The sequence below is a fragment of the Larus michahellis genome, chromosome 1 (genome assembly GCF_964199755.1).
Source record: "Larus michahellis chromosome 1, bLarMic1.1, whole genome shotgun sequence".
In the NCBI taxonomy this organism is placed as follows: domain Eukaryota; kingdom Metazoa; phylum Chordata; class Aves; order Charadriiformes; family Laridae; genus Larus; species Larus michahellis.
The window spans coordinates 163,430,311-163,444,342 of NC_133896.1; the positions used below are offsets into that span (position 1 = coordinate 163,430,311).

At 43.4% G+C, this 14,032-nt stretch overlaps 2 protein-coding genes across 4 annotated transcripts in view; both read left to right on the top strand.

Annotated features, from left to right (window-relative positions):
• Positions 1-6,446, top strand: part of TMTC4 (transmembrane O-mannosyltransferase targeting cadherins 4) — a 56,377-nt gene extending 49,931 nt beyond the window's left edge. Inside the window, exons 17-18 of the mRNA XM_074562223.1 lie at positions 2,901-2,970; positions 3,488-6,446. Of these exons, the coding sequence (XP_074418324.1) occupies positions 2,901-2,970; positions 3,488-3,639 (222 nt within the window). The 3' untranslated portion in view covers positions 3,640-6,446. The remainder of the gene's footprint in view (positions 1-2,900; positions 2,971-3,487) is intronic.
• Positions 6,447-9,666: 3,220 nt separating this feature from the next.
• The window catches only part of GGACT (gamma-glutamylamine cyclotransferase), a 31,387-nt gene continuing 27,021 nt past the window's right edge, over positions 9,667-14,032 (top strand). For 2 of the 3 annotated variants that reach the window (XM_074562255.1, XM_074562273.1), the window contains exon 1: positions 9,667-9,779. The gene's annotated coding sequence lies outside the window, so the exon portion shown is untranslated. Of the gene's footprint in view, positions 9,780-10,299; positions 10,568-14,032 lie in introns of those variants that run through there. The other variant, XM_074562264.1, reaches the window with a different exon arrangement.

A 14,032-nucleotide genomic window follows, 5' to 3' on the forward strand; every position in this document is an offset into this window, starting at 1 on the left:
CCAGCCTGAACACATACTTAGATGTGGTCTTGCAAGTGCTAAATAGAGGAGAAGGACTACTTCACTTGGACCTGCTGGCTGTACTTCTACTTAATACAGCCCAGGATGTGGTTGATCATCTTTGCTGTGAGGGTACGCTGATGACTTCTATTCAATTTGCTGTCTACCAGGCTCACCAGATACATTTCTGTAGAGCTGTTTCCTAGACAGTTGTCCCCCCAGCCTGTACTTTTGCCTGGGGTTATCCCATTCCAGATACAGGGCTTTGCATGTACTCTTGTTGAACTTCGTGAGATTCCTGCAGTCCAATCCTGTTCCACATCTTCATTATTAATCTGGATGATGGGGCAGAGTGCACCCTCAGCAAGTTTGCAGATGACAGCAAACTAGGAGGAGTAGCAGAGGGTCATGCCACTATCCAGAAGGACCTAAACAGGCTGGAGAGATGGGCTGGTAGGAAACTCATTCAGTTCAACAAGGGAAAGTGCAAAGCCTTGCAGTTGGAGAGGAACAAGCCCAGCAGAGTATACGCTTGGAGCTACCCAGCTGGAAAGCAGCTTGGCAGAAAAGCACATGAGGGTCCTGGTGGACACCAAAATATTGAAAATGAGCCAGCAATGTGCCCTTGCGGCAAAGAAGGCTAACGATATCCTTGTTGTATTAGGAGTGTTGCCAGCAAGTTGAAGGAGGTGATCCTTCCTCTTTGCTGGTGAGGCCACACCTGGGGTCCTGTGTCCAGTTCCCATAGAGCCATGGACATACTGGAAAGAGTCTAGCGAAGAGCCATGAAGATGATGAAGGGACTGGAGCATCTTTCTTATGGGGAAAGGTTGAGAGAGATGGGAATGTTTCGCCTGGAGGAGTCTCAGGGGGAGGATCTCAACGTATGTAAGTACCTGAAGGTGCAAAATGGATGGAGTCAGTGGTGCTGTGTGACAGTACAAGAAGCAATGGGCCCAAACCAAAACATGGGATGTTACCTCCAAACATCAGGAGATGCTCTTTTACTGGGACTCTGTCCAAACACTGGCACAGGTTGCTCGGAGAAGTGGTGGAGTCTCCATCCTTGGAGATGCTGCCTGGACATGGTCCTTGGCAGCTGGCCCTGCTTGAGCAGGGAGGCTGGACCAGATGACCTCCAGAGGTCCATTCCAACCTCAACCATTCTGTGATACCTACTAGTCCATTTCTCTGTCCTGTCCAGGTCCCTCTGAATAGCAGCTCTCCCCTCCAGTGTATTGATCACTCCCTCCTCTTAGGTGCTGTCTGTAAAGTTTTTGAAAGTGCATTCAGTCCCATCATCCAAAACATTAATGAAAACACTAAATAGCATGGGTTTCGAAGAGACCAGTGCACCCAGGAACATCAATAGTCTGGGTATGAAAATGCTGGAGCTGCCACTTATGCCAGGAAAAAGCAATGCTAAAACTTGCACTATGGAGTTATATACTCCCTAAATTTCCAGACATCTGGTTCCCTTGCTCACTTCTATCCATGTAGTCCTTCTCCTGAAACAGAATGTCCTGCAAAAGGATTTGTCAAGAACCCTAGGGTTTGTAATTTCCTTGACCCGAGAAGATGAAGGCACTTTCTGCATCACGCTCTTTTGGCTTCAGAGCGGCAGCATCAGCTGTGCTAAGGAATGCTTTGAAAGGAGCATGTAGTTTAGGTTTGAAGTTGGACATACTGGGAAGCCCTTAAGTCACTCAGAGTTGAGTGACTCAATCTTGACATCAGAAGTTTCTTGTCCCCTGAGGAGGGACCCTTACAGAGACTTCTTTCACGCTTCACATGAGAAGATGTTGGAACCAAAAATCTGGCTGACAGGTTTTCTTTTTCAGTGGAGCCTGTGTTGTGCTTTGTGGATATAAGTAATAAAAGCTTAGCACAATGGAAAGGGCTTTTCCCCAGGTTATTGTTCTCACATACCTCAGATAACAAGTATGTGCATTCACATGGAAGCCTACCACACTGAGGTAATTTTATCTTCAGGTCATTTGCATTGAAACTCAGTGCGCAACTTTCCCTAAAACACGGCACAGCATAGAAATCTATGTAAAATTTGCTCTCTAAAATATCTAAGCTGGCATACAAGCAAGTAAATACGCTCCATTTGGATTGGGGGGTGTATCTTTCTTAATTTCTTCAGGAAATATGCTCTGGAACAAAAGTACCTATATTAGCAGCTAGTTTGGGAAAATAAAAATGTTTGAATTACAGAATAAATTTAGTGGTAAATTGTTCTTTGAATATTTCGTGAGGGAGCTCAGCTTTTCTAAGAAGGACTCAGCTATCAACAGTCTTTAAAGTACACACTGCAAGTGGGAATAAGGAAAAGATAACATACAAGGACATGTGAGGAATATTTCAATTGGCTTGATTTTTTAAGTAGCGGGCACTCAGCTACTCTTCACTGAGAACCATGTTGAAAGATCTGTTTGAAAGGAGTTTACTGGAATGCCCCCATTTTAAATGCTAAAAACTATTTTAAAGGGAAAGGTGTCTAAAAGCAGTTTGCTCAGATAGTGAATTATATTATCCTTAACTTGGTTGAATAAATAGGGAAAACTTCAGTAGCTAATGTTTGAAAATATTATAACTAGGCAAAAAAAAATTAAGTAAACTACTTCACAAACTTCACCAATGCTTAATAGCTCTCTGCTAAAATAACAGCAGCCTGTGGAAGCATGACACTTACTTGTAGCATTATTTCTGTTTTCTAGAGGCTGTAGTCACCTGAGCTACAGGAGCACACAGGTTTAGAATATACATATAGTGGTATCATATAGATATGGCATAGATTGGGAGGGTTTTTAATTACAGTTGTGGGTAAATTTTGCATTACTTTATATACTACAAGAGTAGACCGTCCTGTTGACTTGTTCTTCTAAATTATTCAGGAATCTGAAGCTTTGTTCCTCAAGGCAATTAAAGCCAATCCAAATGCTGCCAGTTATCACGGTAATTTGGGTAAGAGCCTTTCTAACTCTTATCAGCTGTATTGTTTGTTTGCTTCATATTCATTGTGTTTAAAAAGAAAAAGCAATCTTTTGAGCCTTCTTCCTGCTGGGCAGATTTCCATTTTACTTCCTAGAAAAACTGCTAGCCAGAAGAATAGGGCACTAAACCAGAAAAGCTGTCACACGATATGACAGATCAAGAGGGCTGCACAATCCAGCCCAGAGGTAGCCGCACTTCAGTGTCTGCAAATTGGTTCATTTATGCTATGCTTGTAACCCTCAATGAGCTCACCAGATAAGAGCTGCCATTTATGGCTGCAGTGTAATTCATTCCTTCATCATTCCCATGCCAGTTTTGCTCCCAGGCTTTGCTCCTGCATTTGGCAACAGAACAAGCAGCTACTGTGCCACCAGCCAGCGAGAGACCCTCACTGAAAACAAATGCTTTAATGTTGTTTTCCAAGTGATTGGCAAGATTGCACGTTATTCAACAATATTGCTAATGAAATTCCTCATTGATGTTCCAGCTGTGCTTTACCATCGCTGGGGAAATCTTGACTTGGCAAAGAAGCACTATGAAGTCTCTCTGAAGCTCGATCCTATGGCACCCGGGACGAAGGAAAACTACAACCTCTTAAGAAGAAAACTGGAGCAATTGCAAAAGAAAGGCGGTGCCTGATATTTCTTTTCAGGTTGTCCGTGCATGCTGTTTACGATTAATGTTACATGGGTACTTCTGACCATGTAAAGGATTCGGTCATTATTTCTCAAAAACAGTAACACCACCAGCACCGCACACTTGAATGTCCAATTATGCCCTCCTACAGATCCTAACATTTCAGCTTGAGGGATCATTTTATTTTTACTATTGAACTGCTTTTAAAGTCCCTTAGAACGTTTTTATAGGTATACGAAAGCAATGCAGATGGAATTTCGCGGCTTTCACTTGTAATTTGATATCATCATCTGACTTTTTAGTAGCAGGATGAATATCAGAAGGCAGTTTTACTTCTGAAAGTGATTCTTTAAAAAGTGCAATTTCCTGTTTAAATCCTGATCTTTTTAAGTATGAAGAATATCTGTCCACTTCAGTTTTATTACTGCCTTTTACTGCCAGTCCTGCAGAGCCAGTGGAAGAATGGATTCTCTCCAGCATGTCAGTCTACTTGTGTTATTTGGGTTATGCCCTGGTTCCTGTTTCTGATTCCACTCTGTAAAGTTTTGGATTTGTACAGGAGTAAATGAGGACAAGGATTTGACCATAAACGTTTGTCAGACAGTGTACTGCTGAGGTATGCTTGAGTGGAGAAAATACTCTTCGATTAGACGGAGATTTTAGCTAGCAGCAAAGGGAAAAGAAGTGTTAGGCGAGAGAGGAGTCAGCTGGAGTTTCTGTTCTTGCAGGCAGCCTCATCTAGCGCAGACAACTTGGGCAACAAGTCAGAATTGCTTTAGCTCCTGCAGCAGGTCTGTGGTCTAAATACAGTATAGCATCTACAGGAGCCAATTCTTGTGTCCTCAGGCATTTCAGTCCTTTCTGGTTAAGGACATTACACCTTTCAGCTCCTATATTGTTGGTAAATAAGGAGAGAATTTCTGTGAGAAAGTAACTGGGCAGAGGAACTGACCTTGACTGTTGATGTATTAACTGGAAGGAACTCGGCTTCACCTTTGTCTCCCGTGGCTTATGTGTTTGCTGAAGTGGCAGTTAAATAAGCACAGCTGTTAATGCATAAGCTGATCACATTGAGGTGGCATGATTCAGAGGTAGTATACATTGATACGATGTCACTTTTCAAACTGCTATGCTTTAATACACGTTTAAACTCTGCCTGTCCAGAGTTGTTTGTCTTGTGCTAATATTTACATTCCCGCTTCAGGAAGTAGTCACGTCTATTTATTTGTGGGGTTTTGTTTTGTTTTTAAGATTGGAAGATTGCTATTGGATGCAAAAACTTTACCTCTCTTTTCATATTCCTTTATTCTTGCCGACCATCTCCCCCAGGCAGAAATTGATCAGTGCAGTATTTGCAAGTTTCCTAATTTGTCTGATGATTTTTGCCTAGGAGGTTGTGTAATGTTCTCCATACACAAGTCATCTGTGTGTGGAACCATTTAAAGTGTCAGGGGAATTCCTGCCCTAGGACAGGATGTCATGTGACCTTGCCATCTGACCACCGTGTAACCATTCTACATCTATACCATATTTTGAACCTACAATGGGCTGCTTTTACATTATAAATTTGCTTGGAAACGACAGTTGTTTCAAGAATCATGTGTGTCTACAGAGCACATTGCAATACTCAGAGCTACCAAAGCATCCTCTGACAAAGCTAGTTTGGGTACTACCAGTAGTGCAGCTACTGTAATGTAATAGTCTTGCCAGACTAACTGTAAATCTGGCCAGCAAGGCTGTGGCAGCGTGGTGCTGTCCGCGAATTTGGCTTTGAATTAATTAATGTGCCTGCATTATATGGTATGTTGCCATACTGGTTTTAGTTGAGGTACCAGAGGCGTGCATTTGTGCTAGTGCAGTGCTCCTCTCCTGCAAATAGAGCCTGTTTCTCAGCAGGGCTAATTAGTTCATATAGGGTACCAAGTTGATGCAATTGTTTCCATTTCTTCAGGTTTCTGGGACAAAATTTTCAGAAACTAGTTTCTGAATATATTTGCAGAATATAAACACGCTTTTTGATAAGTCTCTGTACTGCTCCATCAGAACGCTGCACCAGTATGGCTAGTCATCTTCTGGTAACCAGCATAGTTTAGTCACACCAACTTTTGTATCTAAAACATGCTGAAACAGATACACCCTTTACAATCAGCAACCTTTTAAGGCTTTCCAGACATAGCCTATTATTCATCAGATGCAGAGAACACTTAGCTGCTTCAGTCACGAGGTATTAAAGGTTGGGATCTGGCTGGATGAGCTAGTTTATAGCAGAAGATAAATGTGTTTAATATAACCAGGTCTTTTCTGTATATTTGGATTATGACATACCAAGTTTAAATTATTATTCTCATCATGAAGTTCAAATGTATAGTTTTGCCTGTTGCCTGGCATATTAGCTTTACAGAAATCCACTAGATCAATATTATGTAAGGGGTATTAATTCTCTCTAGGTCATTATAAACCAAAGTTGTTGTAGGAATTCCTCTGTGGAAGTTAGTTTGTCCTTCTACTCAAGAGTCTTAGATGGAAGAGACGTGCCAACAAATTGGATGTTTTGTTGGTATTTGGAAACGGTGTTTACTCTTCAATACAGACAACATAATTCCTCCTTGCTTAGTTTTCTGGCTACTTGTATATATTTTTGTGAGGGTTTATTTGTTTTATATCATTTTCAGTGCTACAGAAATTCATTGTGATTACTTGTATGATGGTAATAGGAAGGATACCCTTATGTCTGAGTGTAATGTTGAGGCAGAATAGGGTTCAAAAGAAGCAACAAACAAGACTGCTTTTTTAATAAAAAATTCCTTAAGACTTTCAAGAATGCTAAATATTTTTTTACTTTATTTTCAGAAATATTTTGAGAGTGCAAATAATACAGTGAGTTTTATTAAAATGGTTATAATGTTAACTTTTTGCTTGTTTTTTCATACCTCATAATACCTGGAATAGTACAGAACACACAACCTGGAAGAGAGAAAGGTGAAGAAAAAGTGGTTTTGTACGTAAATGTTGTTACAAACGTTGTCTGTCTTTCCAGCCTGGTGGATTTTTTTCCCCACGTTACATTTCCACCATTGCTAATTACAGAAGATTAAAGTTTCCTGCTTACCAGCTGGCCTGCTTGATTCTGTAGTGAAATTAAGAAACCCAGATACATTTTTTTCTTTCAAAGATTGATTGTTCAAATACAGTTCTGAGGAGAGAAATACAGAATGATTTCATGTACAGAATGGAGTCAGAAAAATATTCACAATGACTGCTATGGGTGACAGTCTTTTTTCATTAAAAACTTCCAAGGGAGTTCCCTAATTGTATGTTTCTCTCATGTTTAGACCAATGCCATGTACATGTATTTTCCTCTTAGGATTTAAACTTTAGAGATGTGGGTTGTGTGTGTGTTTATGAGCACTCAGAAATAAAAATCTTCAATACTTTTGAATGGTTTGTTAAAAATATTGGGCCTATTCACTGGGAACTCATTTCCTTCATATTTGAGATACCTGCATCTGTATAGTCACTGGGGAGAAAAACAAGGTAATCTGAAACATGATTCGTCTCCTAAAGAAAGCATCTTTAGGACATGAGGCATCATGTACTTGAAGCAGGTATTCCTCTTCACTAACTTCAAAGGGTAACTAAGGTGATCAGCTCATATATACGAAGAAAATCTCACTGCTGCTTTTAGTTGAAGTAATCCAGTCCCACCCGCCTCTCGTACATTATCTGCACCAAGAATATTAAAAGACTGGCATTGAAGCAAATTGGCAGGTACCTGCCTTGAGAGTCAGAGTGTTATAGTAGCTGGATGAGGGAATGGGATGAGACAAATTAAAAGAGCTTTGGTTTCTGCAGACAGTTAAATTTATACGGCTGATAAAGCATCTGAATGTCAAATCTCTGCCTACAGAAACAGAACATTCAGGCCCATTGTTAGCTTTTCTATGATCACAATAAATGGTAACAACTTCTTATTAAATTGACTCTTGCTGTCCTTTACTTTGTTTTAAAAGCAATCTAAAGCAACTGTAAATTTGCAAAGGTGAGATTTTTTTCATAAATTGAAGTTGCTGTTTCAAGCTGTAGCTGTTAGAATGTTAAACGTGATAGTATAGCCCGTTCCTATGTGGTGGGTTTTTTTTTAGTTTAAATATCTTTATATTTATTTGCTGGTTCCTGCTTGTGTTCGACATTTCATGTGAGCATAGGTGCATTTACATACCTACCGTTACATGTAGGCTCCCGCGGGATTCTTGATTTGCCCTTTCACTGAATGGTGCTTCTTTCCACAGCTCTTGATATGTCTCTATCAAATACGTGTTTATGAGGGCATGGTAAACTAGAAAAGACTAAAATCTGCTAGAAACAAAAGCAAGACCCCATGGTTGAATTTCAGTGACCTAAACGCCGAGGGCGCCAAACATCTGTCACGTACCACCATAAGCAGCAGGTGCCACCAGTAACAGATGCTTTAAACTGGGTGCTGGACCCACAATAATGTGAAGTGGTTGTACATAGGTGTAATGTTATAAGCGCGGCAGCTTGGAGCCTGTGCTTTAGGGGAAAAGGACCACATAGCCACTGGGAAGAAGAGGATGTGCCTGTAGCTGCACGGGCTGTTGAGCACCGGAGGACGGATTACCTGCACTGCGGTGTTCTGGCGTGGGTGTTCAGCAGCGATACATGTCAAGTGGTTCAGGGCTTTTTAAAAATAAGTATTTTTGTTAGGAAAAAAAAATGCCCACAGATACTGAAATTGGTAGCTCGTGATTGCTGAGTTGAACTGTTTTTTTAATGTAGTGTTAATCATGTAGATTGCCAATGGTGCGTTCCAATTTATTTTCAGCTGAGCAAGAATTAAATACATTTGTAGTGAAGCCATGTAATAAATCTGCATTTTGCTATCTTTTTGCATAGATTTTAATTGTGACAATGTTGTTTATTTGTGTAAAGTTTTTTATTCAGGGTTCTGCTAGAAGATAGGAAGAAAAATGTAATGGGCATGGTAGGCTGGTAGTGTGACAGAGGAAGATGTTCTTCCCCTTAGAGCAACAGTTCAAAATCCTGATTCTGCACAAGTGTATTGATGTTGAATGCAAATGTCTATAAAAAAAAAAACAAAACAGCACTTGAGAAAGTGATGGAATACCTGACTAATTAATTCAACCTCTGAAACAATAAACTATAGAAAGAAAAGCAGGACATACTGTCTCAAACTCTGAGCAATCTTACCCTGCTTTAGAGCTGGAATGGAATCATTGAATGCTCATTGTGTAAGAAAGGGAATAGTCTGTAACGGGTGTAACCCCACTTTAAACTGACCGACTGCTGGAGGAGGAAGGAACCAATGCCGGAACATCACTCACTGTCCCAGGAACTGGGCTGCAGAATGGTGTTCCCATGCTCCAGGCAAACCAGTACGGAATGCTTCAGCATCAAACAGAGCATTAAGGCATCGTAACTCCTTGTCCTCCTGACCACCTGTTTGTTTCCTTACGGTGATTTTACTGCGTGGAGCCTCAGGATGCTTTGCTAAAAAGCAGCCTGGTTCCCCGCGGAGCCAGCGTGAGGGGTGCCTGAGGAGGAGGTCAAGAGAAAGCCGCTCTCTTGGCCAAGTTTAAAAACTTCTGCTTCGTCAGGCTCAAAATCAACCTGTGGCTACAGCCAGCAGCCCTTCTGTAGAGTAGTCGATATATTTTAAAATAATACTGTGGTGGTTTTAAAAGTTCTCTACAAGCCACGTTTGCTGCCTGGGGCTGTGCTGCTGGATGCGGGTTGGTGATGGCTCCGGGGCCGCCAGTGCGGATCCTTCTGCCGTTGCCGGTTTTTGGGGCGGCCCTTCCCGGGGACCGCCGGGCGCTGTCCCCCACCCCCAGCTACGGCTCTCGCAGCCGGCCCAGGCCGCCCGGCCCTCTGCCTCTCTCCGGGGCGGCCCGGGCCAACGACCCCGCTTCACCCCCTCACTCTACCCCCGCCTGCCCCGGCCAGCCCGCCGGGAGGCTCCGCCCCCGCCCGCCCCGCGGCCGGCCCCGCCCCGCCCCGCCGCCTACTCCCTCGGGAGGCTCCCCGGGCCGGGCAGAAGGCGGCGGCGGCAGACGGCACCGGGAAGGCGCGGGAGGCACCGAGGGCACCGGCAGCGCTGGCGAGTGAGTGGCCGCCGCCTCCGCGGGGGGCGCGCGCGCTCGGTCCGGCGGGAGGCGGGGCAGGCCGGCCCTCCCTCCCTCCGCCGCCGCCACCAACGCCACGTGACGCGGTGTCCCCGTGCGCTTCGAGTGGAGTGTGCCCTTCCGCGCGCGCCCCGGCGGCCGTTAGGCTGAGGCGTTGCCCCGGCGGGGAGAGGGGGGACAGAGGCGGCGGGTCCTGACGGGGTCTCTCCGCGGAGGGCGGCGGTGGCGGAGGAGGAGGAGGAGAGGTCCGGGGCGGGGGAGGGGGAGAAGGGGACAGCTGGCACCGGCGGAGAGCACCCCGGTTGAAGGTGGCGGAGGCGGGCTGGTAGGCCGCGGAGCCGGTGCGACGGGAGCTCCGCGGAGGAGCCCCGGAATCCCGTCCGCGGGGCTGAGGGCAGCCTCGCCGGGCGCCGCGCTGCCTCCTCCCCCCGGCGGCCGCGGTGCGCCAGCCCGGCAAGGTGGCAGCGGTGCGCCTCGGCGTGCCGGAAGCAGCCGGGCTGGTGGTAGCTGGCCTTCTGCCCCGGTAATAGTGGCTGGGTGAGGGAGAGACGTCCGAACGCCGAGCCGGGGACAGCGGTGGCGGGCCCCGGGCGCTGCACCTTGCGTTCGCCTGGTGGTCAGGGGGTCAGGGCATCCTCCAAACGATGGCGTCCGTTGTGAGCCAGACACCCATTTTAGTAACTTAGCTTTACCTTGGAAGGGTTAATGACGTGCATTTGAAGAGGAAATAACTAGAAGGAGAACAGAAGACACTCCAGATACCATAGGTGAAGAAAAGCTGTGATAGTTGATACCTGCATCCTTACCAGATAACACTTAATCGTTAATCTTTTTGTCTGTGTTGCTTGGACTGTATTGTATTTTTTTCTTAACTTGGCCAACCTCCCAAGGATTTAATTTCACTATTTTTTTTTCATTTCCTGCTTTTTTTTTCTGCATCCTTTTCCATTTTAGAGTTACATAAACCTTTTGCTTTTGAGTTAAGGTTCATTTAGCTGTATGTGTGTTAACTCCAGACAATTAACTTCCTCATTTTCTGCTTCAGGGCTTTTTAATTTGCTACTTCTGTAATTTTTTGCCATGCTTTGAAAATATCAAGGTAGTGACTTACATAGAGCTTAATGTACAGAGGCAGAACTATAAATATTTCCATGACCAAGTTTTTTCTTGTAGAACTCCGTGAATAGTGGACTTGTTTTATACACTCTCTAGTTTAAGTAGGCAGTCAACCTGGAAAAGCAATTTCTTGACAATTAAAACTGTTCATGGTCTGGCATAGGCCACTAAGAGAGGCTTTAAATTTTGCCTATCTGAATGAAAAATGAGCATCTTTCCATCTTTCTTCTCCCCTCCACCTGAGAAAAGCCTTAAAAACCTACAGTTTGTCTGTAAAGTGTCTGTATCCTCAACTAGCACTCATCTCCTGCCCCTGCTTCATCATAGCTGTCAAAGTCATGAAAACTAACATGTCTTTTTACCTAAGTGTATGACAGCATTCTATTGCCATTGGTAAATAAAAGCTAAACAACAGATGTCTCTCTTACTGGCTGTCTCAAAACCTGAATTATCAAGGGTGTTAAGTATTTAAAAAAAAAAAAAGTGGACTTCCTATACGTTCCTAGTGTTTTAAAATCTGCACCCTATTGCTGACAAATATTAACTACTCAACATGTGTGTCGTACTTCATTTTGCTTGGGTTCTTGCTGCCTGTTTGCTCCTCGCTTTCCAAATTACAGTGGTGTTCTGCATCACCTTTACAAGCAAGTTTCTTTGAGCTTGTTCATGAGTTTGTTTTGAGACCACTGGAATATTAACCAAAGCAACGCTCGGTCACAAAAGAGAATGGGTCACGTCGCTATCTGTCGTGTCATCGGCTCCTTATAAGTTTTCTTTTGATGACTTCTTTATATGTATGATCAGAGTTTTTTGCTGATCATTTTCTCCTATCTGTTCAGGGCAGAGATGTTGTTTTGAATGCTTCACTTACTGCAGTGTCTGCTTTTTATCCTTTAGAAAGGATCATCATGTCAGTTCATGCTTTCCTTAGCTGATTTTTGACGTGGAAAGCTAGGTGCCACCGGAGAATACCGAGCACAAACCAGGCCTGGTTTTGCCCCAGATGTCCTGCTGTCTCTCCCACCCACTGTTCCGCTGAGCGCAGCCTCTTCGCTTGAAAAAGTGTTGTCTAGCGCTGGCTTTAGCCCTGCTCTGGCGGGGAGGCTGGGCTAGGTGACCTTCAAAGGTCCCTTCCAACCAAGCCTGACTCTGTCTATACATTTTCGTGACTCCCAATAGTAACCCAACTATTTGTTTCAAAAGAAGTTTCCTCTTGAAAACGACTCTCGTCTGACTGCTAATGTAACTGAGATTTTTGCCTGTTCTGCTTCTGTTGTTCATATGATTGCGTTTGTTCTTCCCTGGGAGCTTTTTGGAAGCGAGGTTTCGTGGCTGCCTGATCTGCGTTTTGAATTTGTGAGTGTAAGTTACAGGCACAAAGGTGCAGTCCTAAGGGTGTCATGAAATGAAATAAGAGAATAATAAATTCCAGAGGTATGTGGTGGCATTTGCCTTCTGCTACTAGCTCCTTTTACTCTCTGATGGATTAGCCAAACTTTTTTTTTTGTATAGTCATAAGTAGCATTAATAGTTACTGTTTGTAGGAAAAAAATACATTTCATGTCACTGTAGTTTTTGTCATCTCTCTTTTGGGAGCAATGTACTTCTTTTTTCTCTTCCCCCCCCCCCCCCCCCGTTCCCACTCAAGTCTTGTATGTTATCTGTGCTCTAAAACCGTATGCTCTTTGAACTTGAACCTGGTCAAATAATTTTCATAACTCTCTTGATTTAAGTAGAATTGAATATGAAACTTGCACAACTTTTTACGTGACATGAACTGCTTAGGCAGAGAACACATGCCATGATAGGGTGCGTTTTCTATATGAACTGATGCTACCTTCCTTTTTCCCATCTTTTAAAATATTTTTTTGCAGCATTCTGACAGAGAGGGTAAGTATTACATAGATAATTTAATAAGAGTCAGGGGAAATGTATGGATGTAGTCATGTCATTGAGTTTGCAAATGTAATACCTTTTTCATTCTGTCTCTCTAAAGAGTGTGCTTAATACCTTTTTTCATCAAAATCAGAACTATTCAAGCAATAGTAAATCCCTGTTCTTAAATCAAAATCTGTAGCTCTTTAGAATTTTATGCTCTTTTTCGCTCCAGAAGGTTAATTACATTTTATGAACCAGCTCTCTCTTCCTCACTTCCAAAAACCATTTAACACTAAAGAAGGACAGACTACACCAGGATAATATAACATTCTATTGATTTACCATTATAGTGATTTTTAAGAATGCCCTTTACATTACAATTTTTGGCTGTTGTCATTTCTTTCAGTGCGTCAGCTATTTGCTCTTAACATCTTGAGAAAACATGTTGAATATCACTGACACTCCTGATTTCTCTGTCTTACAAGACACCTCTTTTCCTTTGGAATTACCCATATGGCCACCTCTTTCTGCAGTGTTTTGATGGTAATTGCTCGTGTCCCTTACTAACAGCCAGAGTTACCATCGTATTGCTGATGTTCTGATAGAATCTCTTGGCCCCGTAGAATTGCTTTTTTCTCATCCCTTCCCTGAAGCATTGCCTTTTTGCAGGGCTGTGTGTTGCCACTGTAACTGTGAGGGAGATCATCCCACCTGTGCTGGCCTTCAGCTGGGAGAGAATATCTCTATTAGGACAATACTGCAATTTTAAATGTACGTGCTATCAAATAATACCAGAGTAATTACAAGTCTGTTTCTCTTTTTATCTTCTTTCCCATCACTCACTTTGTCTAGCCTGATACAGTCCCGCGACTTTTATCATAGTATAATTCAGGTTGGAAGGGACCTCAGGATTCTCTAGTCCAACCTCCTTATTCAAAGCAAGGTCACCTGTGTGGGCAGACTAGGCTGTTCAGGGCTTTATCCGATACATCTTGAAAACCCACAGGGCTAGAGACTACACAACCCCTCTGGTGAGCTTGCTTCAATGTTTGCATCACAAAACCCCTGTTGCTTGAATCAAGTCGGATCCTCTCTTGTTTTGATTTATACCTGTTGTTTCTCCAACTCCCACATGCACCACTGTGAAGCGCGTAGCTGCATCTTCTGGATAACCTTCTCATGGGAATACTGATACTGGGTGACTCCAAAGCCATCTCTTCTCAAGTGGAACAAGTTCC